Source organism: Salmo trutta, chromosome 35 (assembly GCF_901001165.1).
Source record: "Salmo trutta chromosome 35, fSalTru1.1, whole genome shotgun sequence".
Lineage (NCBI taxonomy): Eukaryota > Metazoa > Chordata > Actinopteri > Salmoniformes > Salmonidae > Salmo > Salmo trutta.
Window position 1 is genome coordinate 18,039,119 of NC_042991.1, and position 25,818 is coordinate 18,064,936.

Genomic DNA, 25,818 nt, shown 5'->3' on the forward strand with positions numbered 1-25,818 from the left:
CCATTGGATATCTATTTTCTCCTGCCATCTCTGTCCAGACATGCCATTTCTTAAAAGTGAATGTAAATTCCAAAGCAGGAAACTTCTTTTGCATATATTCAACAGGCGTGACAGGCTTCATTGCGCCTATCTCCTCGTTCTGATTTGACTGTTCCATGGTGCTCAGACTTTTTTTATTTAGATAGTCTGCGTGGAATGTGTTTTCCAATTTGTATAGGGTTATTCTAAAGTGGGTGTAATATGTAGGAATATGCCTATAGAGAATTTATATATTTTTTCAGTGTGTGTTAAATAACAGTGCGTGATACTGTAATCCTAATTCTTTTCTCACTTAATCCAGGCTATAGTAATTGGTTCTACTAAACTCAAATATATGTCACACACGGGCCTCAGAGAAACCCGCATGGCAGACTACAAAAATCACTAAAGCTGGAGACTCTTACCTCCCTCACTAGCTTAAAGCACCAGCTGTCAGAGCAGCTCACAGATCACTGCACCTGTACATAGACCATCTGTAAATAGCCCATCCAATCTACCTCATCCCCATACTGTATTTATTTATTTATCTTGCTCTTTTGCACCCCAGTATCTCTACCTGCACATTTTACCATTCCAGTGTTTAATAGCTATATTGTAATTACTTCGCCACCATGGCCTATTTATTGCCTTACCTCCCTTATCCTACCTCATTTGCACATGCTGTATATAGACTTTTCTACTGTATTATTGATTGTATGTTTGTTTATTCCATGTGTAACTCTTGTTGTTGTATGTGTCGAACTGCTTTGCTTTATCTTGGCCAGGTCGCAGTTGCAAATGAGAACTTGTTCTCAACTAGCCTACCTGGTTAAATAAAAGGTGAAAAAAAATGTTTTCCAAAAAATCCTAAAATCCTAATCCTAAAGGGTGTAGCGTAATAGTAAATGTTATACACCGGTGCCCCCTGGTGGTGATACAAAGTAACATTTTATGAACAAATACGTTCATTTTTACATTTACATCATTTAGCAAACGCTCTTATCCAGAGCGACTTACAACCTTCTATTCAAATAATTTCTGTCCTACTCCTAACTTTTTTATTCCACTATTGGGCCATTACCCAATAACCCCTGCCATAATCCACAGACAAACAAACAATGAAACATACAACACACTATACATAAACAACTCAACTCATTCTCTGGGTACCTCTTCAAAATAAACACTACAAAATAAGAAATAACCAGTATTTATGTAATGGTCGCTAGCATTACAACCCAAAATAAAATACATGATTAACGCTGAAACACCTCTTCAAAACCAAAATAACTAGTATAAAATTACCGTAATTTCAGGACTATTAAGCGCACCTGAATATGAGCCGCACCCACTGAATTTAAATGTTGTATTTATTTTGAACATAAATAAGCTGCACATGTCTATAAGCCGCAGGTGCCTACCGGTACATTGAAACAAATGAACTTTACACAGGCTTTAACGAAACACGGCTTGTAACAAAAATAAATAGGCTTTAAGAAACACGGCTTGTAACAAAAAAAAAATAGCAGTAAAGTTTAGTTGTCTTTTTGCACTGAGTCAATTCCTCACGCTGCTGTTTCCAACGTCTTATCATCGACTCATTAAGACCAAGCTCCCGTGCAGCAGCTCTATTTCCTTTTCCAACAGCCAGATCAATCGCCTTCAACTTGAAAGCTGCATCATATGCATTTCTCCGCATCTTTGCCATGATGAGGGTGACAAAATGACTACCGTAATCAGAATGACGGGAAGTTTGAGAGCGCTCGATTTAATCTAAACAGTAAACAAAAAAGTTGTTTGACCTTAACCCGTTCGGCAATTTCATTGGTCTGATGAAAGCTTCATGCCGCCAAAAAACTGAGCACGTCACAGAATGTGTTTTTTTGGAGAGAAAAAAAATTGAAAGCTGGAAAAATCCATATATTAGCTGCGTCTTTGTTTAAGCCGCGAGGTTCAAAGCCTGGGAAAAAAGTTGCGGCTTATAGTCTGGAATTTACGGTAGGTGATTATTATCTCTGAACCAGCTCTCCTAAAGAAACTGACTAGTATTATAGTCATGGTCTCTTCGCATTACAACTCAAAATAAAATAGAAGAGATGAGTATTATAACCACCTCTCCAAAACAACTAGCATTGATAATGGTCACGCGCATTATACACCCAAAATAAAATAGATGATCATTACTGAATCACCTCTCAAAAAATAAAAAGCTAGTATTTCAGTAACGGTCGCTTGCATTACTACCCAAAATAAAAATGTAAATCATCAACCATTCATTTCATTCATCCTACATTGACAACATGCATTTCACCAATAGTCCGTTAAGTAATTTCTCCAAACTAAAATCTGACTGTCATATTCAAAGTCTATGCTTTAGATTGAGTGAAATATATACATACAGGAAATACATACAGTGCCTTCGGAAAGTATTCAGACCCCTTGACTTTATCCACATTTTCTTATGTTACAGCCTTATTCTAAAATGGATAAAATAAAAAAAATCAACAATCTATACACGATACCCCATAACGACAAAATGAACACAGGTTTTTAGAAATGTTTGCTAATTTGTTAAAAATTACAAACAGAAATACCTAATTTACATAAGTATTCAGACCCTTTGCTGTGAGACTCGAAAATGAGCTCAGGTGCATCCTGTTTTCATTGATCATCCTTGAGCTGTTTCTACAACTTGATTGGAGTCCACGTGTGGTAAATTCAATTGATTAGACATGATTTTGAAAAAAACAAGTCATGAGGTCAAAGGAATTGTCCGTAGAGCTCCGAGACAGGATTGTGTTGAGGCACAGGTCTGGGGAAGGGTGCCAAAACATTTCTGCAGCATTGAAAGTCCCCAAGAACACAGTGGCCTCCATCATTCTTAAATGGAAGAAGTTTGGAACCACCAAGACTCTTCCTAGAGCTGGCAAAACTGAGCAATCAGGGGAAAAGTGCCTTGGTCAGGGAGGTGAACAAGACCCAAAGGTTACTCTGACAGAGCTCTAGAGTTCCTCTGTTGAGAAGGGAGAACCGTCCAGAAGGACAACCATCTCTGCAGCACTCCACCAATCAGGCCTTTATGTTAGATTGGCAAGACGGAAGCCACTCCTCAGTAAAATGCACAACAGCCCACTTGGAGTTTGCCAAGAGGCACCTTAAGACTATCAAACCATGAGAAACAAGATTCTCTGGTCTGATGAAACCAAGATTGAACTTTTTGGCCTGAATGCCAAGTGTCGCGTCTGGAGGAAACCTGGCACCATCCCTACGGTGATGCATGGTGGTAGCAGCATCATGCTGTGGGAATGTTTTTCTGTGGCAGGGACTGGGAGACTAGTCAGGTTTGAGGCAGAGATGAACGGAGCAAAGTACAGAGATATCCTTGATCCAGAGCACTCAAAGACTTTAGACTTGGGTGAAGGTTCACCTTCCAACAGGACAACGACCCTAAGCACACAGCCAAGACAATGCAGGAGTGGCTTCTGGACAAGTCTCTGAATGTCCTTGAGTGGCCCAGCCAGAGCCGGGACTTGAAACCGATCGAACATCTCTGGAGAGACCTGATAATAGCTGTGCAGCAACGTTCCCTATCCAACCTGACAGAGCTTGAGAGGATCTGCAGAGAAGAATGGGAGAAACTCCCAAAATATAGGTGTGACAAGCTTGTAGCGTAATACCCCCCAAAAATTGAGGTTGTAATCGCTGCCAAAGGTGCTTTAACAAAGTACTGAGTAAAAGGTCTGAATACCTATATAAATGGGATACTTCAGATTTAATAAATTAGCAACAATTTCTAATAACCTGTTTTTGCTTTGTCATTATGGTGTATTGTGTGTAGTTTAATGAGGGGGAAAAAACGATCAAATCCATTTTAGAATAAAGCTGTAATGTAACAAAATGTGGAAAAAGTCAAGGGGTCTGAATACTTTCCATGCATGCACTGTATATGCATCTGTTGGTCACAGTTACCTTTAAAAAAAAAATTGCCTCAGGATCTCGTCACAGTATTTTTGTGCATTCAAATTGCCATCGATAAAATGCAATTGTGCTCGTTGTCCGTAAGATATGCCTGCCCATACCATAACCCCACGACCACCATTGGACACTCTGTTCACAACGTTGACATCAGCAAACCACTCGCCAACACAACACCATACACGTGGTCTGTGGTTGTGAGGCTGGTTGGACGTACTGCCAAATTCTCTAAAAACAATGTTGGAGGCGGCTTATGGTAGAAAAATTAACATTCAACTCTCTGGCAACAGCTCTGGTGGACATTCCTGCAGTCAGCATGCCAATTGCATGCACCCTCAAAATTTGAGACATCTGTGGCATTGTGTTGTGTGACAAAACTGCACATTTTAGTTGCCTTTTATTGTCCCCAGTACAAGGTGCACCTGTGTAATAATCATGCTTTTTAATCAGCTTCTTGATATGCCACAATTGTCAGGCGGATGGATTATCTTGGCAAATGAGAAATGCTCTCTAACAGGAATGTAAACAAATTTGTGCACAAATGTTTTTAATAAATACGCTTTTTGTGCGTATGAAAACTTTTGGGGATCTTTTACTACATGTTGCGCTTATATATTTATTCAGTGTATATTGACCCGTGACAATTTTGAAGTACGTTACTAAACTATAGTTTAGTCGGCTGGCTTAAATTGTCTGACAAGCTAGCCAAATGGACTGAATCACTAGACACTACATGCCTGTAGCTAGTCACTGCCAGCCTGTAGCTAGCCACTTCCAGCCGTAGGGTTGTCCGTATGTTTTTATTAAACCAAGTCACGTCGAAATAGGCCATTGTGATTTTAGTCCCATCACGAATGTCTCCAGTTAGCTAGCTAGGTAACACTCTTACATCATGAGATTGAAAACACATTTCGCCCTTTATGGACAGCTACTTGTTTTACTGAAAGCATACGTTCAAACTCGTCATACATATCTGATTGTATCTGAATTACCCTTAGCAAAATGTTCTGGACTAGCTGGCTATTTAAGCTAGAGACATTCAAAATTGGTCAAGTCAGTTAATGCTTTTCCCTTGTCTCTATATCCAGCTGATGTTCACTTTGTGTTCAGCAGAGAGTATTCAGAGGTGGTTTCAGCTGCATACAGCCTCATCTCTGTGCTGACCCAGACTATTAATCAGGGTCAGAGTCCGGTGCATCAATTGCATGGTCAGGGGCATCATCAGCAGACAGAGGTGCAGGGACAGACCCAGAGACCGCTGCATTCCTCCAGTAACCTGGAGATGGCCAGGTGCATATCAATGGTCCCAGAATCCAGGAAAGGTGTCATTTTGCTGTCTATACCCAACCCATTATAGGGTCTACCCCATTTTGATGATTGATAAGTTCAGCCAATAATCTGTAAATGACATATTACTTTTCTCATTATCATAACTCTCGCACTCACTCGCATTTCGGATTCAGTTATGCTGAGCTGCAGGTCACCACCGGTCTATGGCCCATGATGTGTCGGTCACGTTTTCAACAAGGCAGCATGGTGCATCGTCCAGAAACACATCTTTTCCATAAAATGTTAAGGATTTTCAAACTAGTTTTCATTGGAAAGGCAGATAAAGCATTATCAAAAGTAATCACTTTTACATGTGAACACAGACAAAGGGCAGTTGATGCTTTGTTATTGGTTGCTGCACCGAGGTACATGGCCTTCCCTGTAGCTCAGTTGGTAGAGCATGGTGTTTGCAACGCCAGGGTTGTGGGTTCGATTCCCACGGGGGGCCAGCACAGGAAAAAAAGAAAACAATTGTATGAAATTGTATGAAATGTATGCATTCACTACTGTAAGTCGCTCTGGATAAAAGCATCTGCTAAATGACTAAAATGTAAATGTAATGTAAATGTACATGATCTATAGGATATCATTATGAAACTGATTGTGTAATAAAAAAAATAACACGTATACAAAAACAGCTGGGCTGTTGTACAATTCAAACTAATTGTTTATATAAAGCATTGGATTATCCACATTGAGTCAGACAAATATTACAAACTTCAAATACCATGGGAGATCAATAGGTTACCCTTCTTGAGAAGCCGTTTATGCCACCAAATATTACAAAGCCAAATCTGTTGAAAGACCGTTTTGGACAGTTTTGTATACTTGCCAAATCAGCCATCTTGCAGTAAAATATAACAGAGGCAGCATTGTATGGGCTATGAGACCCCCCCCCGAACTGAAGGGAGTTTAAGCTTACCTGATCATCTTGTGGTTGGTGTCCACATGTATGAGGGAAAGAGGACCCTGAACAGAGTATGTTCTTCTGACAATACATCCAAGTCCTGCCATTCTTTCCTGTATTCCTGCAGCATCTACAAGAAGCACTGAGTCCCACACTCGGGTCCACTGGACTCGATGACCCAGTGCTTTCAGACGTTCTCTCACCATCCTAATTGTGGTGAACTTGTCTTGAATGTGGCCACCAGATTGTCCAGCTCCTCGTCTATCATTTGGCTGTATGTTCCGCTCACCACGATACTGTATTCCTGCATTCTGTGTTGGTCAGTTTGTGTTGAGATGACAAGCAGTTTGGTGATGCAAGGTACAGGCAGATCATATCAATGAGCTGTCGAAGGTGCTGTTCCGAAACAGTCAGTTTAAGACGTCCCATTTCGCCATCCAACTCATCAACATGGGGCATTTCCTTCTTCCATTTCAATATTGACTAGACTATACAGATTGGAGAGACACGGCACACCTCTTGAGGCAAGTCTACTTGATTTGCTAGTGAGCTGATAAATATAATCTCAATGGTGCACACAAACTGTAAGTAATCAAGATCCAGGGGAAGGCGTTGCATGGCCCGCTGCAATCTGTACAGGAGCTTGTCCATAATGTGTCTCCCCGTCGCCTGTGAGGACATATACAAATTGTAATTTGAAATGATGTCACCGAACCAGCTGGTATCAGGCAAGATTGGGTCTAGGCTTCAGGTATTGTTATGGGAATAGCCATTTAGGGTTGTCACAGTTTTTTTTGTTCTCTCTCTCTCTCTCTCCCTCTCTCTCTCTCTCTCTCTAACTCACAAATATTTCAGTACGGGTGGCAGTGGCTAGCTGTAACATTACATGCTTGCAGTCTTGTGATTCATTCCATTTGGCTATCTAGTCTGACACAAAAGCCAGCCAACTAAGCTAACAAAAAAATAAATCATAATAATTTGAAATTGTCAGTCAGGGGTCAATAATCAATGGATATTAGAAGCGTGTCTATCTAATACTAATATTTAATGACAAACCATGTAACTACTTAGGTAAACATATGAATTACCTGTTGCCCAAAGTTTGGTGCAGGTGTTGATAAGTGGTCAGCCATGTTCAGAACATGGGTCCACTGGGGGAAAGATTTGGTGAGTAGTGGTGACGTCAGGCCGTCTGGTTAAGTAGCCAATATAAAAAAAATCCTAGCTGGAGGCGCATTTCCTCGAAACAGCAGAACTTGCCCGACTTGCTGTCGGTGCACATATACTGTGTTGAAAAGGGATAAATGGGCCCAAAATCTGTCTTCTCCAGCAGGTGGCGTTTTTTCGATTTTTTTTTTTCGCTCACCAAGCGAGGAGTTTTTATATGGAGGTCAATGAGAGGGTGTCAAATTTGGTTAACAAAAAATGTAATGGCTTATTTGCTACGTGCGGCTTTTGATTGAATATGTTCCTTAATGCTTCGGTTGTTAAGTGTACTGATATAAGTAGGACACGTGACATCCCGGGAACTTTGAGAAAAAAAACACTTTATATAGGCGTTGTGCCTGTTATCGCGTTCGTATCTGCCCTCTCATTGGCTAGAATGGTCCACCTGTCTTGCCTCTTCCCGACTGCACTCCATTTTAAAGACATTTATTTTCATTGTTAGAGTGGCCAATGGAGTATCTGGCCAATATAATGGATAATCTGTGATATGTACCTTCATCGACTTTATTCGTCGACTTCCGTCTACAGTCGGCTACTTTCGGTTTACCACTCAAACGCACGCAGTGCCTACAAGTGTGAAGTACTGGAGAAGCTTAGTTTCTGTATTGTCCATACTATTCGGGGATGCTTGGTAAGTCCCAACTGTGACGTTACACCATTAAAGTTGACATTTTAATGGTTATGATACTTCTTTTTATAGATCAATTTTAGGGTAAGGGTTAGGGTTTAGAATGTGGACGTCCCAAGGATCCCGAACAGCGCTAAACCTTTCGAATCTGTCTCTGGCTTCAGTTTCACTTTACAAGAAATCATGTCAGTACAATTTCTGGTAAAGGATACCGATAATTTGCCGTTTTTGACGTCCAACTCATCCAACCCACTGTCATTGCATTAAAACCAAATCTAAACCCAGTGACTGTTTCGTATGGCCTGTCTGATCTTGGCAGCGTGATAAAAGTCGATATTAAACAGCAGCAGGTGAGTTGATATTCATAATTTTCATGCCTTATGACAAGAGCTTCTATAGTGACTGTGTGGCAGGCTGAATGTTTGACGTCTACTATACCCTGTCCCTATTATTGGAATCGTAAATTCAATGTCCAGGCTTAGCTTACTCAAAATTTTTGCAACATGTAAAACGTTGCCGATAAATTGATGTGGGCTACATCACAATGCATGTTTTTTCTGAAAGTGTTGTAACGTTGTGCCCAGACTAGTAAACATACCCTCCTTAATGCGTTGTTACAATAATGACAGGTCAGAGCAGCTGGGATCTTTCCTATTTCCCTACAGCAGCATCAGTGTGAAAGTACAAGTATGAGTCAGGTAACTAAAATAACATTAAGCAGCAGTCTAAACCTGTGAACAATGCTTTGGACTAATAAATAGCATATCAATGTCTTCCTCCTAGGCAAGGACAATGAGTTTGGAAGAGGAAATCAGGGGCCTCTCACCAGTTGCAGCACATGCCCTGGCATGTAAGTTAACATGGGACATGATGGAACATCTGACTGAGCTTTATGCATTGTGTTGTCAACTGTGTTCCTAATTACATCATGTTCGTTTTTAGGTGCTGAAATTACAGATGACATTGAAATTCAAGAGTTAACAAGAGCAGATCTGAACGAACTTCTGCCAGGCGTTCAGCATTTTAAACTTAGAAAGAAGATCAGTGAACTTATAAACAAATCTAAACAGGTTGGTATAGCCCCAGTAGCTTCTAAAGCTACTGTACCACTATTCTGGAATCATTCACTAGTTAATAGAACGATGTTTTATTCAATGTGTAATTCCATTGGATATACTAATTCCCCTGTTTTCTGTAATATTTCTGATTCTTAGGACACAGCTAAACCTATTGCTTTAGTTCTTAACGAGCTGAAGGAATTCCTTCCAGTTGATGTCATGGAGAGTAAGTCCCTTTTCAAAACAATTCAGCATAGCACTCACCCAATACAGTTTTGGTGTATCTTTGGTTGTAATTGTATGCACTGGTCACTTTCTCCTTACAGATGCACTTGTTCCTGGGGGAGTATTACATGGCTACTTACCTATTCTTAGAGATTTGGAGAAGCAGCTGGGCAAAGCCCTGCACTTCATTCAGGCACATGTTGGTTTGCTCCAGAGCTACATTGGAGAAGAGTCCATGGAGGCTCAGAGCAGTGCTGCATCTCCATCAGTTGACTCTGCTACAGCAGGAAACCAGCCATCAAATGTTGCAGGTAAATGACATAACTGCTGTGTTAGCTGCAGCACAGTGGGTCTCATCCCTCATTCTTCATTAATCAAAAGACGGTAGATGATGGCATACAAATCATAAACACTGTAGTAGATTTCATGAATAGTATAGTTTTGTTGACAAGTTAAACATTCAAGGCCTAGGTTCGCTTCAACTAGTGGGACTTTAATGGCGCTCTAACGCAGTCTTCTCTTAGCCTGAAAGAACCCCAGTTAACAGCTTTCAATCTTTTTTTAGTCCAGAAAACATCTGTTAATGGCACCTCAGTACCACCAGTTAACTGAAAACCTTTAACAGGGCACGTGTAAGAGTAACGCGGCACGTGTAAGAATAACGCGGCACGTGTAAGAATAACGCGGCACGTGTAAGAATAACGCGGCACGTGTAAGAATAACGCGGCACGTGTAAGAATAACGCGGCACGTGTAAGAATAACGCGGCACGTGTAAGAATAACGCGGCACGTGTAAGAATAACGGTAAGAATAACGCGGCACGTGTAAGAATAACGCGGCACGTGTAAGAATAACGCGGCACGTGTAAGAATAACGCGGCACGTGTAAGAATAATGGTAAGAATAATCCGGCACGTGTAAGAATAACGGTAAGAGTAACGCACCACGTGTAAGAATAACGGTAAGAGTAACGCGGCACGTGTAAGAGTAACGGTAAGAGTAACGCGGCACGTGTAAGAGTAACGCGGCACGTGTAAGAGTAACGGTAAGAGTAACGCGGCACGTGTAAGAGTAACGGTAAGAGTAACGCGGCACGTGTAAGAATAACGGTAAGAGTAACGCGGCATGTGTAAGAATAACGGTAAGAATAACGGTAAGAGTAACGCGGCACGTGTAAGAATAACGGTAAGAGTAACGCGGCACGTGTAAGAATAACGGTAAGAGTAACGCGGCACGTGTAAGAGTAACGCGGCACGTGTAAGAATAACGGTAAGAATAACGCGGCACGTGTAAGAATAACGCGGCACGTGTAAGAATTCTATAGATGTTATTAAACCCTTTTACAGTTGGCAAAATGTTATTTTTTTTATTTAACTAGGCAAGTAAGTTAAAAACACATTCTTATTTACAATGACGGACTCCCAATCACATCCGGTTGTAGTACAGCCTGGATTCGAACCAGGGTGTCTGTTCTAAAGCTAACCACAATGACTTGCACAGACTCACAAGAATGTGCTGCAATACTGTTGGAATTTAATTCATAGTATTTTATGTGGTCATCAGCCTTGTGTGTGTGTGTGTGTGTGTGTACAGTTTAGTCGAGGTAATATGTAGGTGGGGGTAAAGTGACTATGCATAGATAATAAACAGCGAGTAGCAGCAGCGTAAAAAAAAGGTGGGGGTCAATGTAAATAGTCTGGGTAGCCATTTGATTAGCTGTTAAGCAGTCTTATGGCTTTGGGGTAGAAGCTGTTAAGCATTTTGAACCTAGACTTGGTGCTCCGGTACCGCTTGCCGTGCAGTACCAGAGAGCACAGTCTATGGCTAGGGTGGCTGGAGTCTTTGCCAATTTTTAGGGCCCTCCTCTGACACTGCCTGGTATAGAGGTCCTGGGTGGCAGGAAGCTTGGCCCCAGTGATGCACTGGGCCGTACGCACTACCCTCTGTTGCGCTTTGCGGTCAGAGGCCGAGCAGTTGCCATACCAGGCGGTGATGCAACCAGTCATGATGCTCTCGATGGTGCAGCTGTAGAACTTTTTGAGGATCTGAGGACCCATGCCAAATCTTTTCAGTCTCCTGAGGGGGAATAGGCGTTGTTGTGCCCTCTTCACGACTGTCTTGGTGTGTTTGGACCATGATAGTTTGTTGGTGATGTGGACACCAAGGAACTTGAAGCTCTCACTCAACCTGCTCCACTACCGCCCGTCGATGAAAATGGGGGCGTGCTCGGTCCTCCTTTTCCTGTCTCCACGATCATCTCTTCTGGCTGTTTGCTGCGTACCTGGTATTAAAATACTTTGCAAAATAGTTTGATTAGAATTTACAGGTAGACTATGTGATTTTCATCCTTAGGTGCTGACACCCAGTTACAAAGAGGAATAACAGGAGCTCCTCAAAGTTCCACTGGTAGTGGGTTGACCGAGCCACAAGGCAATCTATTGAAATCACACTCCGCTCATCCTTCAGGAGCAGGTGGGAACCAGCTTTCTGTAACATCCTACACAGGTCAATATCAAATCCTAAAAAAATGTCTATGTCATCAAATCCTTTAATGATATTTGGAATTGGACACAGTGTGTTGAGAAAGTGTGTGATTTAAATTCATACTTTCAGATACGAGTACCTCATGTGTAGATTGTAGCTTCCAGCCCAAACAAAAAGAGGAACATTGTCTGATTGCTTGGCACACCTGTATTTGGGGAGTTTCTCCCATTCTTCTCTGCAGATCCTCTCAAGCCCTGTCAGGTTGGATGGGGAGGGTCGCTGCACAGCTATTTCCAGGTATTTCCAGAGATGTTCGATCGGGTTCAAGTCTGGGCTCTGCCCTCTTCACGACTGTCTTGGTGTGTTTGGACCATGATAGTTTGTTGGTGATGTGGACACCAAGGAACCTGAAGCTCTCACTCAACCGCTCCACTACAGCCCCGTCGATGAGAATGGGGGCGTGCTCGGTCCTCCTTTTCCTGTCTCCGCGATCATCTCTTTTGGCTGTTGGCTGCATACCTGGTATTAAAATACTTTGCAAAAGAGTTTGATTAGAATTTACAGGTAGACTATGTGATTTTCATCTTTAGGTGCTGACACCCAGTTACAAAGAGGAATAACAGGAGCTCCTCAAAGTTCCACTGGTAGTGGGTTGACCGAGCCACAAGGCAATCTATTGAAATCACACTCAGCTCATCCTTCAGGAGCAGGAGGTAGGAACCAGCTTTCTGTAACATCCTACACAGGTCAATATCAAAACCTAAAATGTTTTCAATGTCATCAAATCCTCTAATGATATTTGGAATTGCACACAGTGTGAGAAAGTGTGTGATTTTTATATTTATACTTTCAGATACGAGGTCATTTGTAGATTGTATTTCACAGAGCATTTTTGGAAAGAATCTTTTGGGGAGAGGAAATGAAGCTCAAATTGAGAAACAACCAGGTGAGCCTAATGAATATCTTACCACTTCATAATAAAAAAGTTGTATTATTATATTATCTTGGGGTTTTATGAAGTGTAAAGTCATTTTTGGTCTTGAACAGTTAAAGTCCATTCACGAGTTTGTGGAAAAACCCTGAACACTCACCTTGCACTCATGAAACAAGTGGCAGTAGGACTTAAGCAAGAGGAGACCAGTGCAGAGGACTGCCAAGTCATAATAGCCTTCTGTCCTATTATATCTCGTGTGGGAACGGATATTGATGCCGCCTTGAACCAAATTACAAGTAGGAAAGCCCTTTCAGATTACAGCATGAAAGTAACTCAACAGGATGTATTGGTCCATATTGTAGAATGATTGACTCTAATGAAAAATATATTTTTTAAGTGGAAGTACATTTTAAAGCTTTAATTTTGTCTCTCAACAGGTAACAAAGATGTCATTCTAGTGGTGATGCACCATACCTTTGATCGCTGCTTTGTCACAAGCCAGAGATCTGCATCTCACTACAAAAACGTAGTGGAGGAAGTTAATGTTCTCTTCCATGACTCTGTGGGACTTCTGCGTTGTGAAACAAATGATAAAGCAGTGACTCTCATACACAAGGCCTTACAGAAATACAGCAGCACTACTTACATACATGTTGTTGCCACCAGGGGTTGCAAGTAATATCTGAAGTCTAACGCGCAAACATGATTTAAAAACCCTATTCTACCATTCAAGGTGTTGGCAATTCATTCTAGTTTAGAATAAAGCATATCACAATCTGTGGAGTCAACCAAATGAATGATACTCAAGCAGGACTAAATTAGAGGTCTCACTGTGGAACAGCTGGTGTGAGTGAATCTTTGCAGTGGCTGCCCTCCAAGCATGCCGTCTTAACACTACCAATCATGTGGTATGCCTCATATTTGTGAATTTAAGCGTTTCCCTTCTTTTGGTATTAGAAGTACTTATTTTGTTGTTGGGTGTACTTTTAACAAATGCTTGTCTGTCACTACTCAATCATAAGAGATTGAAAAGTTGTACCTACAGTATCATTAGTGGTAATGTTTTGCTTACAGATGTACTAATCTAGGAAAATAATTCAGAACAAGTAAAGTGTTACGTCAAATATTGAATAACTTAGTAAGAATGATCCGTTTTTTCCCAAAACTCTTGTGATAAACATACAGTGCATTCGGAAAGTATTCAGACCCCTTGACATTTTCCACATTTTGTTGTTACAGCTTTATTCTAAAATGGATAAAAAAAATGTCCACCTACATAATCTACACACAATATCCCATAATGACAAATCCAAAAAAGTTGACATTTTTGCAAATGTATTAAATAAACATCACATTACCATAAGTATTCAGACCCTTCACTCAGTGCTTTGTTGAAGCACCTTTGGCAGCAATTACAGCCGAGTCTTCTTGGGTATGAAGCTACAAGCTTGGCACACCTGTATTTGGGGAGTTTCTCCCATTTTTCTCTGCAAAGCCTCACTCTTTTCTGGTCTTTCCAGAGATGCTTGATCGGATTCAAGTCCGGGCTCTGGCTGGGCCACTCAAGGACATTGAGACTTGTCCCGAAGCCACTCCTTTGTTGTCTTGGCTGTGTGCTTAGGGTTGTTGTCCTGTTGGAAGGTAAACATTTGCCCCAGTCAGGTCCTGAGTGCTCTAGAGCAGGTTTTCATCAAGGATCTCTCTGTACTTTGCTACATTCATCTTTCCCTCAATCCTGACTAGTCTCCTAGTCCCTGCCACTGAAAAACATCCCCATAGCATGATGCTGCCACCACCATGCTTCACCGTAAGGGATGGTGCCAGGTTTCCTCCAGATGTGAAGCTTAGCAATCAGGCCAAAGAGTTCATTCTTGGTTTCTAGAGTCCTTCAGAGTCCTTTACGTGCCTTTTAGCAAACCTCAAGTAGGTTGTCACGTGGGCTGCCTTTTACTGGAGTGGCTTCCGTCTGGCCACTCTACCATAAAGGCCTGATTGGTGGAGTACTGCAGAGATGGTCACCTCCCTGACCAAGGCCCTTCTCCCCTCATTGCTCAGTTTGGCCGGGCAGCCAGCTCTCGGAAGAGTCTTGGTGGTTCCAAACTTCTTTCATTTAAGAATGATGGAGGCCACTGTATTCTTGGGGACCTTCAGTGCTGCAGATATTTTTTGGTATCCTTCCCCAGATCTGTGTTCGACACAATCCTGCCTTGGAGCTCTAGAGAGAATTCTTTTGACCTCATGGCTTGGTTTTTGCTCTGACATGCACTGTCAACTGTTGGACCTTTATATAGACAGGTGTGTGCCTTTCCAAATCATGTCCAATCACTTACATTTACCACAGGTGGACTCCAATCAAGTAGTAGAAAACATCAAGGATGATCAATGGAAACAGGATGCACCTGAGCTCAATTTCAAGTCTCATAGCGAAGGGTCTGAATACTTATGTAAATAAGGTATGTTTTTAATTGTAATACATTTTCTAAAAACCTGTTTTTGCTTTGTCATCATGGGGTATAGTGTGCAGATTGAGAAATGTTTTATTCAATCAATTTTAGAATAAGGCTGTAACATAACATGTAAAAAGTCAAGGGGTCTGAATACTTTCCCAATGCATCATTCTTTCATTTGTGTTTTGTGAGGAATTTCCGTCTCTGTAGATGGACTTAAAGTAGAAATGTATTTAAAAGCTAAATAAAAAAAAATGTAAGTTGCTCATAGTTCTGATTTTCATTAAAGCGTACACATGCAATGCAACATTGATTGGGACAAGTGTTGAATCAAATATTTAATATTTTCATATTTAATCACAACCCTTGTATTAAGAATGCCATTGATTAGAAAATGTAAAAACCATGTTTTTCAAACTTCTGATATCAATATAAAGAGACATAGCGTTGTTTATTTCTATACATCCTAGAAAAACTATAGGCACATTTGTATTTATTCACACTAAGTGATTTAGGATCACTTTCATCTTGCCTCAACTGTCTTTCCACCACAAAGTAAATGACAAAACAGAAGTTAGTGTTCTCTAAACTGATGCAAACCCTGCTGTTGTCATCCCCCCTGATGATAAAGGAAAACCTACTCAACATGTCACAGGCCCACCAGCACACAGGAACAACACGGATGCTAAAACACTCCATTTTTGTGCTACAGGTCCAGAGTAAAGTAGATCAGTCAATGAGAACACGTTATTATTTCCTCAAGCACTGGAAGTAAACCCATCTCCCATGATCCATCCATCAACCACCTCCAACTCATGTCTTGACAGTGCCATCTCATTGATAAATCTATGATATTTCAGGTGGCCCAAAATGTCATGCGTTTCTTATAGGGACAGGCTAAATAGGAGATTGTCCTCAAATCTTCTCCCTCAACAGGAATTGGTCTGTACCCTGGTAATGTGTGCACTATGCATAAGTGTGACTTAAACTCCCATTCACACATCTGTATGCATCACATTTGCTTTGTCCTCATGACACTAGCACTACTTCCACATTCTGGAAAATGTAGGTGATCAACAGTAAGTAGGTCACTGTTCTTCAATACATTACCTTGTGTCTCACCCCCACTTGTGTTTTATGCCCATTAGATAGTATCATATCCCCACGTCAAAAGAAACCAAATGTCTTGATTTCACAATCGCTTTACAATTCTTGCTCGAGACACTCGTCATAGCATTCATCCCAGTTAACTCAACCTATACAACCAACCATCTCATACGTCTTGTGAATATGTTAACTGGACAGCCATGGTTAATATACTCCGAATAACACAAAAAAGTACAGATTCTGGTTCGGGGGAGGGACGAGGAAAAGTGCCATTCATATACATTCAATTTACAGCAGAGCAAGTCTGGCTAGGCTGGTTCAACGTCCACACCCTCTCTAACCCTGGTGCCGTAGCCCTGCGATTGGCCCTCTGCAGTGTCCATCACTGGCTTGGTCGGTTGGGGCGGTCCCTCCAGTAGTTGTTATAGGCTTCCTGGAACATGTTCTTGCAGCTGAGCTTGGCGTCAAGGCGGGAGCAGATGAGGAAGGAGCCGCCCATCTTGCGGTGGAGGGAGTAGGTCTCCTCGGGGGGCGGGGTGAGGCGCTGCTTCAGCATCACGGGGATCAGGTTGTGGATGCGCTCCGTGGTGCTCTGGGCCCCGAAGTTAAAGGGCTCCGTGGAGGCGAAGGCCTCACCCAGGATCATCACCGCATCCACATGGGCGTTCTCCATGGACTGAGGGACGGGCAGAACATACTCAGTAATAACCAGAGTGTGTGTTTTGAAATTAAGTTAAGTGTTCACTACTAAGTTTATGCCATAGAGCAATGAAGAGCCTTCTCAATTCATTGTGACTAAATAAAAAGTGGTATACACAATTATTGATGCATGTGTTAAGAATGAAGTCACTCACCTTTGACTCATAACCTGTGAGGAACTTCATGTCTCTTGATCTCTTCAGAACCCCCTCTCTATCTCCCTCTGCTGCAGACTTGATGAGCTGATTAAGAAATAAAGATGTCACACACGTAGAAATAAATCATTATGGTCGGTTATGTTTTGTTGGGGGATATAGCCCAATAGCTCACCTCAATGTAGATGTCAGTGAAGTCTTCACTAAATCCTCTCGTTGCGCCGAAATCCAACAACGCAACCTACGGATGAAACAGTAGCAATGTTTAGTTTTTCTAAGCATTCAGCAAAATCGTGCAACTGGATGGGGGTTACTGTATAGACTTGAGTCTACAGAAGACACCGTATTTACGTTTAAACAGAGAGGACCTTGAGGAGGGTCATCAAAATCAGCGGACTCTAATGATGAAATCGATAACTAGAGTTAAAAGGCAGACTCACCCTGTGTGTCTGCGGGTCGTAGAAGAAGTTGGACCAGTTGGGGTCAGTCTGCATGTATCTGAACTCAAACAGCTCCCTCAAACACAGCTTCAGGATATTCTCACAGATCTGACAGAAAGAGATCTCATTTTTAATTCTGCAGTGTGGCCACCAAGGGGCAGTATTACACTGGTGTTTTGGTGTATGAGTTGACGGAGAAAGGAGGTTGTTGTGGAGAAAGGAGGTTGTTGTGGAGAAAGGAGGTTGTTGTGGAGAAAGGAGGTTGTTGTGGTGGCGTTTGTCTTACACAAGCTTGGCAAGAGAACACACACATTCCACAATATACAGTAGGTAAGTAGTAATTTTTTGGTTATTGAATAAAGTTGCAGCATGTGCTGACCTCGTTCTTGAGTTCCTGGGAGAGTTGTTCAGCCTGGTCCAGAGGGAAGCCTGGGACCAGCTCTGTGGTGAGGACGGCGTTGCTGCTCAGCTCATCTATTACGTCTGGTACGTAGAAGAACGGGTGGTCTTTCAGCAGCTCCCTGTACCAATCACATACATGCAACACTCATCAGACACAGGAACAACATACAGCTCTGAAAACTACTGCTGGATAAGTCAGCAATTAGGACTAAATGGGAGTATATGTACATTAATTGTTACAAAGATTCACTGGGATCTTTAGTTTGCAAATAGCATTATAGTCCTATGTGAGTTTAAAATATCATCACATGATCCTCTTTTCAAACTACACAGATTCATCAGTGTAGTGTAGGGCTCCCGAGTGGCGCAGCAGTCTAAGGCACTGCATCTCTGTCCAAGAGGCGTCACACTACAGTCCCTGGTTAGATTCCAGGCTGTATCACATCCGGCCGTGATTGGGAGTCCCATAGTGTGGCGCACAATTGGCCCAGTGTCGTCAGGGTTTGGCCCGGGGTAGGACGTCATTGTAAATAAGAATTTGTTCTTAAATGACTTGCCTAGTTAAATAAAGGTTAAATACAAATAAATAAAATCAGTGAGTGTCCTCAACAACAGCTCATTGCATCGCCACAATCCCTCAAATAACCCTCCGATCTCTCCACTAACTCCATGTGCTTGGGCTGTAGAAATCACTGCTTAATGGGGAGGGTGAACCATGTACTGTATGACTATGCATAGAAGGGAGCGGTGTCACTGTCTACAGTCAAGGTGAAAAGCATATGTCATCCACAGCTAGTGTGTACTGCGTGTGTAACAGGAGCCCCCGCTCTGGACATAAACCCTCACCCTGCCTGCCCGTCAACAGATCATGGAACGGGGACAGGGGACATGAGGAGAGGGCATGCGGAGGGGGTGCTTGTTGTCTCCTTGTATTATTTCCAGTATGTCTATATTTAAAAGCTGGCTGCAAGCCAAATGGTGCACCTTCATATCGAAACCTAATGCTCCCCAGAGGGCTAGAGCGGCTATTCTTAGCCCATACAGGCCAACTTCATCCAAAATATAGCAATTTTACCCCCTTTACTTTTCATTTCACGAGCAGAGCAATGACTTAGGTTAAGGTGGTCTTTAAGAAGAAGCTTGTTGTTTTCATTACTCACTTGAATTTCTTGGCACATTTGGCCTCTCTTATGTAATCACATTCCAGCGCCAGCTCTCTGCTCATCACCTCAATCAAATGCTCAGGGAAGAGACCTGCACAAGATTTAAACAGAGGGAGAGAGATAGAGAGGGTGAGCAGAAGAGAGAGAGAGAGAGAGAGAGAGAGAGAGAGCAGAAGAGAGAGAGAGAGAGAGAGAGCAGGAGAGAGAGAGAAGGAGAGAGAGAGAGAGCAGAAGAGAGAGAGAGCAGAAGAGAGAGCAGAAGAGAGAGAGAAGGAGAGAGAGAGAGAGAAAGAGAGAGCAAGAGAGAAAGAGAGAGAAAGAGAGAGAGAGCAGAAGAGAGAGAGAGGAGAGAGAGCGAGAGAGAGAGAGAGAGAGCAAGAGAGAGAAAGAGAGAGAGCAAGAGAGCAAGAAAGAAAGAAAGAAAGAAAGAAAGAGAGAGAGCAGGAGAGAGAGCAAGAGAGAGCAAGAGAGAGAGAGCAAGAGAGAAAGAAAGAGAGAAAGAAAGAGAGAGCAGAAGAGAGAGAGCAAGAGAGAGAGAGAGAGAGAGAGAGAGAGCGAGCGAGAGAGCGAGAAAGAGAGAGAGCGAGAAAGAGAGAGAGCGAGAAAGAGAGAGAGCGAGAGAGCGAGAGAGCGAGAGAGCGAGAGAGCGAGAAAGAGAGAAAGAGGAGTTGATTATAATTTCTCTTTCACGTAGAGGATGTGTGCTCCAATCGTTCCTGGCTCAGTGGAAGCCCTGACTGATGGGAACGAGTCACCCTACCGAGGATCAATGATGGTCTCTCTCTGCTGTCTGTGACACTGCATGTGTGTGAGAGCAGGATCGGAACAGGATAATAGTGTTTGCTTATAGGGAGGGGGGCTGGAAAATCCCCACTATTGTACGTAATGTGAGCCATGTCATACATGTGATTGGACTATGTCATGCTATGTCAGTTGTTTATAGTATGAGCCCATAAATAACAAATTCAATCCCTCCAGGGGTCGTCACCTTCAGGCAGCGCGTTGCTCATGGTGAGGAGGGTCATCAGGTTGTTGACGTCACTGTCGATGCTCTTAGCCACTCCGGGGTACTGCATGGGACAAACAGAGCAGGAGAAACAGCATGATAAAACAACCATGTTTACCAGTTTGACATAAACCTGCCCTGACGTGAAAACAAAACTGCCGTGATATTGTATATGGGACATGCTAATGGAGCACTTAGCTCTTGTCTATATACAATTTGAGATAAACCTATACAGTTTATAACAAACATGCTTTCCATGCTGTAGGTCTTTTGACTGATGAACATGTGGGAAGAGCTTACTCTAATACAATTTAGATAAACAATACTGAGTTGACACATAAGATTCCCAAGTGCTTAAAAAGTTAAATTAAATTTTTTTTTTAAATAGACTTGTTTGATTTCTTCTTGAAAAGACGAGCACTGCCTTCAATGCAGCCATGAGAACAGCAGAAAAGCAATCAGATTGCAGAGCCAATGCTGGTGGTCACTGCTGACATTCAACATCGGTCCGCTCTACACTGTGGACTTCTACGTGACGATGCAAGATACCTTTAATGAGGTTGTAAAAAGCCTATACTGTGCGTTAATGTGAACTTGTACTATTACTAGGGGGCTTTTTAGGAGGGTGCAACGTTACATTTCTATCTGAACGTTCTGTATTGTTTCTAAAAGATAGTCTGTCATATAGAGTAGGGAATCATGTCCGCTCAGCTCTATTCCTTACATTTCTATCTGTAACTCCAGAATAAGCAGCAGCAGGTTTCTCTATCTCACCTGGATCTTCATGGCCACCTCCTTGCCATTCTTCATCTTAGCCAGATGGACCTGTCCGATGGAGGCTGCAGCAAACGGACGTTCCTCAAACGACTCCAGCTTGTCCCTCCAGTTAGGGCCCAGGTCGTTGTTGATGGACTTCTGCAGGGACAGGAACACAACCACACATACACTGTTGAGGGAGCTGCCATTGGTTTGTCTGTCACGGAGATGGGCGTTAGTCTTCAGTTATGGGCCCTCATTAAACAGTTAAACATTAAACAGGTTCAACAGATCTGATCGTAATCCGTTTTTCACCTTGTCTTACTGACTAATGATTCAGAGAGCTGCGTGATACTAATTTGTTTTCTAGTACCTCTTTCTAGCAAGAGGCTAAAGGACTAGTGAGGAGGGGACTTAAGAGCAGGTTATTAAAGGTGAAACCTTACCGTCATCTGTTTGATGGGCATGAAGTCTGCACTCTGTCTCACACGCTCAAAGATCTTGGCCAGCTGGGGGTTGATGAAGGCATCATCTGAAGGAGAAGGACAGAGAGAGATGAAAGTGAATGACTGATCATAGTCAGACTGACATACAACAGTCAGAACAAAACATGAGACAAGCCATGTTGTTCCTGTCTGTCAACCTGTTCATTACACTTTGCACCAACACAGGAAAGGACATCACAGGTCTTAATCGCAGTATCCTGTTCAGTTCAACTCCAACACGTTGAGTAATAAATGAACAATCACAGGTCTATAAATCATCTTTAAACCCTTGGTGCCTCTGGGCCTTATCAAAGTAAACAGTTCAATCACAGAGATTATCACAAGTCCTCGCCAGTGTTCACTAAACGTCTCTGGGAGGCAAACACATTTGGCACAGCAACAATCTTCACATAGCTTTAGCTGGCAGTGCCTTAAAACGGTCCCTCAGATGTATTATAGCAACAACGTGGTGGGAGCTGGGCTGCAGAGCATTGTGGGAAAGATCTATAACCGGGTCACCATTCCGACAACAAGTGGAAAAAGGCAGCGGAGGAGAATGGCATCAAACACAGATGAAATAGAACCCAAAACACAGTGGTCAGAGGGGACCGGAGGTCTTTGCTTTCTGATACTAACAGGGTAGATATTCCTGCCAGACCCGGCTGATTGTCAGTGAGGGCGACTTTAGAATTTAGTTAAGCAGAACACTCACCTATTCTCTGAATCACATCTGTCGGCCTGTTTTCTGACCTGAGAATTACTTCTCTCGTTTAAGCGTCGGCTGCACTTAATAAATGGAGGGATCAACTGAAGTAATGGTGATTTTACCTTTGTCTTACTGTAAATTACTGATTATCGTCATGTACGTTTATCCTAACTTGGATGAGGACTGCTGAACAGACACGTTTTTCTGTTACGATTAGACAGCCATTGCTATGCAACAACCTTCCTAGAATACCAAGCCAGTTTGAAAACCAGTTTTTATCTAAAATCATTCAACACGTTTTAGAACAAAGGACATTAGCCTAGACACTATCAGTTTACATAGGGAAATATCAGCGGAAATATCAGAGGCCGGTCACTTCAAATTCAAAGGTCGCAGTTCTGACATAGTTGGTGGCTTATTTTCATCCCTGGCAATGCCTTGGCTGTTGCTGTCCATCAATAGTACATTTGGTACGTGTCACACAACTGACATGGGAATGGCGGGAGAATGCCATTTAAAATAAATACATTATTTAACCTTTATTTAACTAGACAAGTCAGTTAAGAACAAATTCTTATTTACAATGACGCCCTAGGAACAGTGGGTTAACTGCCTTGTTCAGGGGCAGAACAACAGATTTTTACCTCCTCAGCTTGGGGATTTGATCCAGCAACCTTTCGGTTACTGACCCAATACTAACCACTAGGCTACCTGCCGCCCCCATTGCCCTGTGCATTGAGTTGCATTAATCTTATGCTGGGTCTGTGACACTGTTTACCAGCTAGCTGGAGCAGCTAGAAACCCTTTCTCCCCTATATTCTACACATTACAATGCTCAGGATCTCCATGGTGACCATGCAGACCTATAGGCAGGCTTGGCTGGATAGCGACTACTCAAATTAGGGGCTCGAGGGGTAAGCTTCCCTCTAAAGCTGTACCTGCTTGCCAAACGTCAAGCACTAATCTGACTCAGCGCCAAGCAGCACTATGAGAGCACGCTTTGCGTGCCAACACTCAGAAGGGCGGGCAAGGCTGTGTGCAGGGGGCAATCTATTTTTAAAATCAGAACCCACTCACATTCCCAAAAACAAACAACCCAGCCCAGATAGACAAGCAGACAAGTTGGCAAGCTAGGAGGCCAGTAAAAAGTCAATGTCAAGGGCAACACAGCAGGGTCCAGCCAGGCTAAAATAAGTGTTTTGTGTTGTTGTGATCTGACCGGAGGTGTGGTGAACTGGGAGATGTATGAATAGATAGATGTCAGTGAGGTGGGAGAGGCCAGAAATAACTCTGATCTACAGAGGCTGGAGGGAGGCCCAGTAGAGGTTATGAAGATGACTCATGAGTGCCGTGACACTAGGGTTAAGGGTCATGAAGCCTGCCACGCTGCAGCACAGTAGACACGGCTGAAGAAGGCAGAAAACAGAGGGAATGGCCCAGACACAAATAAAACACACAGGATCAAGGTTTGCTAGTAGTCACCTTGAATGCTGAGCATCTGGCCCAGTTTGAGTGCAGCTCCGCGGACCTTGCACAGCGTCCTGACGATCCGTTCTGCGTTAGCCTCTGATAGGAACGGACTGGAGTCCAGAACGGCCTTCTTGTCAGCTGAGGGGAGAAATAACAGTCAGCTCTATGCTAAACTCCGAGGTTGGCGTGGAAAATGTAGTTGTAGTGATTATCCTGGTGAGAGGCAAACTAATGTTGAATCTCATGGGTTTTGTGGATAGATAGTGCATGTCTGGCTTAAGGGAGATAATGCTTTCATAAATAGCATCTAACGGCAACACTATTTACTCAAACCAGTGGTGATTCCTGACTGAGGAGAAGGCCTAATGCGGTGAGAGAAGTGTCACTTCCATGCTATTGATACTCTCTCAAGACATGGTAGAGAACACCAGCGCTCTTCCTCACACCCTGTCCAGAGCACCCAATTCCCATCTATCAGAGAGACAACTAAAACGTGTTTACTGGAAGACTGCCGAGACGTGAATTGTGGATGTCTTTCCTGACAGTACTGTACAGTTTGTTTAGTCCATATTCTGTTATTGTATCAGCTTGTACGATGTAACATATTAATTATAGAAAACTGAGCATTTTCATAAACCAACTGACTTAATTAAAAGCAGGATAAAAAAATGTCTTCCCGTCCTAGGTAGTGTTTTGTGTAGCGGAACCAGTCTGTCTGGTTTGAAGCCCCCAGATGTGCCTCTCTCTCCCTGCTTGAGGGTGCCTGACAGGCAGCCCAGGTGGAGTGAGGGGGAGAATGTGTGTCAGTGGGCCACACTGTGACATCAACAGCAGTGCGTATTAAGGCTTTATGAGCAGAAGGAGTTTTTTTTAAAAAGGACTGTAACCTCAGGCACACTGCTGCTACTCTGTCTGCTGCTGCTGCTACTCTGTCTGCTGCTGCTGCTGCTGCTACTCTGTCTGCTGCTGCTGCTACTCTGTCTGCTGCTGCTGCTGCTGCTACTACTCTGTCTGCTGCTGCTGCTGCTACTCTGTCTGCTGCTGCTACTCTGTCTGCTGCTGCTGCTGCTCTGTCTGCTGCTGCTGCTGCTCTGTCTGCTGCTGCTGCTGCTCTGGCTGCTGCTGCTGCTCTGTCTGCTGCTCTGTCTGCTGCTGCTACTCTGTTTCCCCCAGAGCGCTCTTCATTACCAGAACTTTAGAGAGCAGTGCACTGGATAAAGAGTAGACTAAAGTTACTTTGGACCCTGATCTCTCTTTTGAAGAACATATCAAGACTTTCAAGGACAGCTTTTTTCCCCATCTACGTAACATTGCAAAAATCAGAAACTTTCTGTCCAAAAATGACGCAGAAAAATTTATCCATGCCTTTGTTACTTCTAGGTTGGACTACTGCAATGCTCTACTTTCCGGCTACCCGGATAAAGCACTAATAAAACTTCAGTTAGTGCTAAATACGGCTGCTAGAATCCTGACTAGAACCAAAAAAATGTATCATATTACTCCAGTGCTAGCCTCCCTACACTGGCTTCCTGTTAAGGCAAGGGCTGATTTCAAGGTTTTACTGCTAACCTACAAAGCATTACATGGGCTTGCTCCTACCCATCTTTCCGATTTGGTCCTGCCGTACATACCTACACGTACGCTACGGTCACAAGACGCGGGCCTCCTAATTGTTCCTAGAATTTCTAACCAAACCACTGGAGGCAGGGCTTTCTCCTATAGAGCTCAATTTTTATGGAATGGTCTGCCTACCCATGTGAGAGACGCAGACTCAGTCTCAACCTTTAAGCCTTTACTGAAGACACATCTCTTCAGTAGGTCCTATGATTAAGTGTAGTCTGGCCCAGGGGTGTGAAGGTGAACGGAAAGGCTGGAGCAACGAACCGCCCTTGCTGTCTCTGCCTGGCCGGTTTCCCCTCTTTCCACTGGGATTCTCTGCCTCTACCCCTATTACAGGGGCTGAGTCACTGGTTTACTGGTGTTCTTCCATGCCGTCCCTGGGAGGGGTGCGTCACTTGAGTGGGTTGAGTCACTGACGTGGTCTTCCTGTCTGGGTTGGCGCCCCCCCTTGGGTTGTGCCGTGGCGGAGATCTTTGTGGGCTATACTCGGCCTTGTCCCGGGATGGTATGTTGGTGGTTGGAGATATCCCTCCAGTGGTGTGGGGGCTGTGCTTTGGCAAAGTGGGTGGGGTTATATC

The 25,818-nt window shown here is 43.1% G+C and overlaps 2 protein-coding genes across 10 annotated transcripts in view; one reads left to right on the plus strand and one right to left on the minus strand.

Annotated features, from left to right (window-relative positions):
• Window positions 1–7,801: 7,801 nt before the first annotated feature.
• Window positions 7,802–13,915, plus strand: LOC115174767 (uncharacterized). 7 transcript variants are annotated; one of them, XM_029733639.1, is made up of 12 exons: window positions 7,808–8,087; window positions 8,249–8,434; window positions 8,714–8,782; window positions 8,868–8,934; window positions 9,027–9,154; window positions 9,299–9,368; window positions 9,469–9,678; window positions 11,719–11,871; window positions 12,441–12,596; window positions 12,704–12,796; window positions 12,898–13,080; window positions 13,222–13,915. In XM_029733639.1, exons 3-12 carry the CDS (start codon window positions 8,774–8,776, stop codon window positions 13,461–13,463), a joined length of 1,311 nt encoding a protein of 436 aa, XP_029589499.1. In that variant the 5' UTR covers window positions 7,808–8,087; window positions 8,249–8,434; window positions 8,714–8,773; the 3' UTR covers window positions 13,464–13,915. The 7 variants fall into 7 exon arrangements, with proteins under 7 accessions (XP_029589504.1, XP_029589500.1, XP_029589499.1 ...); XM_029733638.1 differs by having other exon boundaries at window positions 7,808–8,434; XM_029733642.1 differs by having other exon boundaries at window positions 7,809–8,434; window positions 11,719–11,838.
• Window positions 13,916–15,540: 1,625 nt separating this feature from the next.
• Window positions 15,541–25,818, minus strand: part of LOC115174770 (atypical kinase COQ8A, mitochondrial) — a 33,024-nt gene continuing 22,746 nt past the window's right edge. For all 3 annotated transcript variants that reach the window (XM_029733648.1, XM_029733646.1, XM_029733647.1), the window contains exons 6-15: window positions 23,633–23,758; window positions 21,406–21,491; window positions 20,978–21,118; window positions 20,186–20,267; window positions 19,195–19,288; window positions 18,012–18,153; window positions 17,633–17,740; window positions 17,368–17,433; window positions 17,193–17,279; window positions 15,541–17,014 (exon numbers count right to left, since the gene is read on the minus strand). In XM_029733648.1, coding sequence (XP_029589508.1) covers window positions 16,721–17,014; window positions 17,193–17,279; window positions 17,368–17,433; window positions 17,633–17,740; window positions 18,012–18,153; window positions 19,195–19,288; window positions 20,186–20,267; window positions 20,978–21,118; window positions 21,406–21,491; window positions 23,633–23,758 — 1,226 coding nt within the window. In that variant the 3' untranslated portion in view covers window positions 15,541–16,720. The remainder of the gene's footprint in view (window positions 17,015–17,192; window positions 17,280–17,367; window positions 17,434–17,632; window positions 17,741–18,011; window positions 18,154–19,194; window positions 19,289–20,185; window positions 20,268–20,977; window positions 21,119–21,405; window positions 21,492–23,632; window positions 23,759–25,818) is intronic.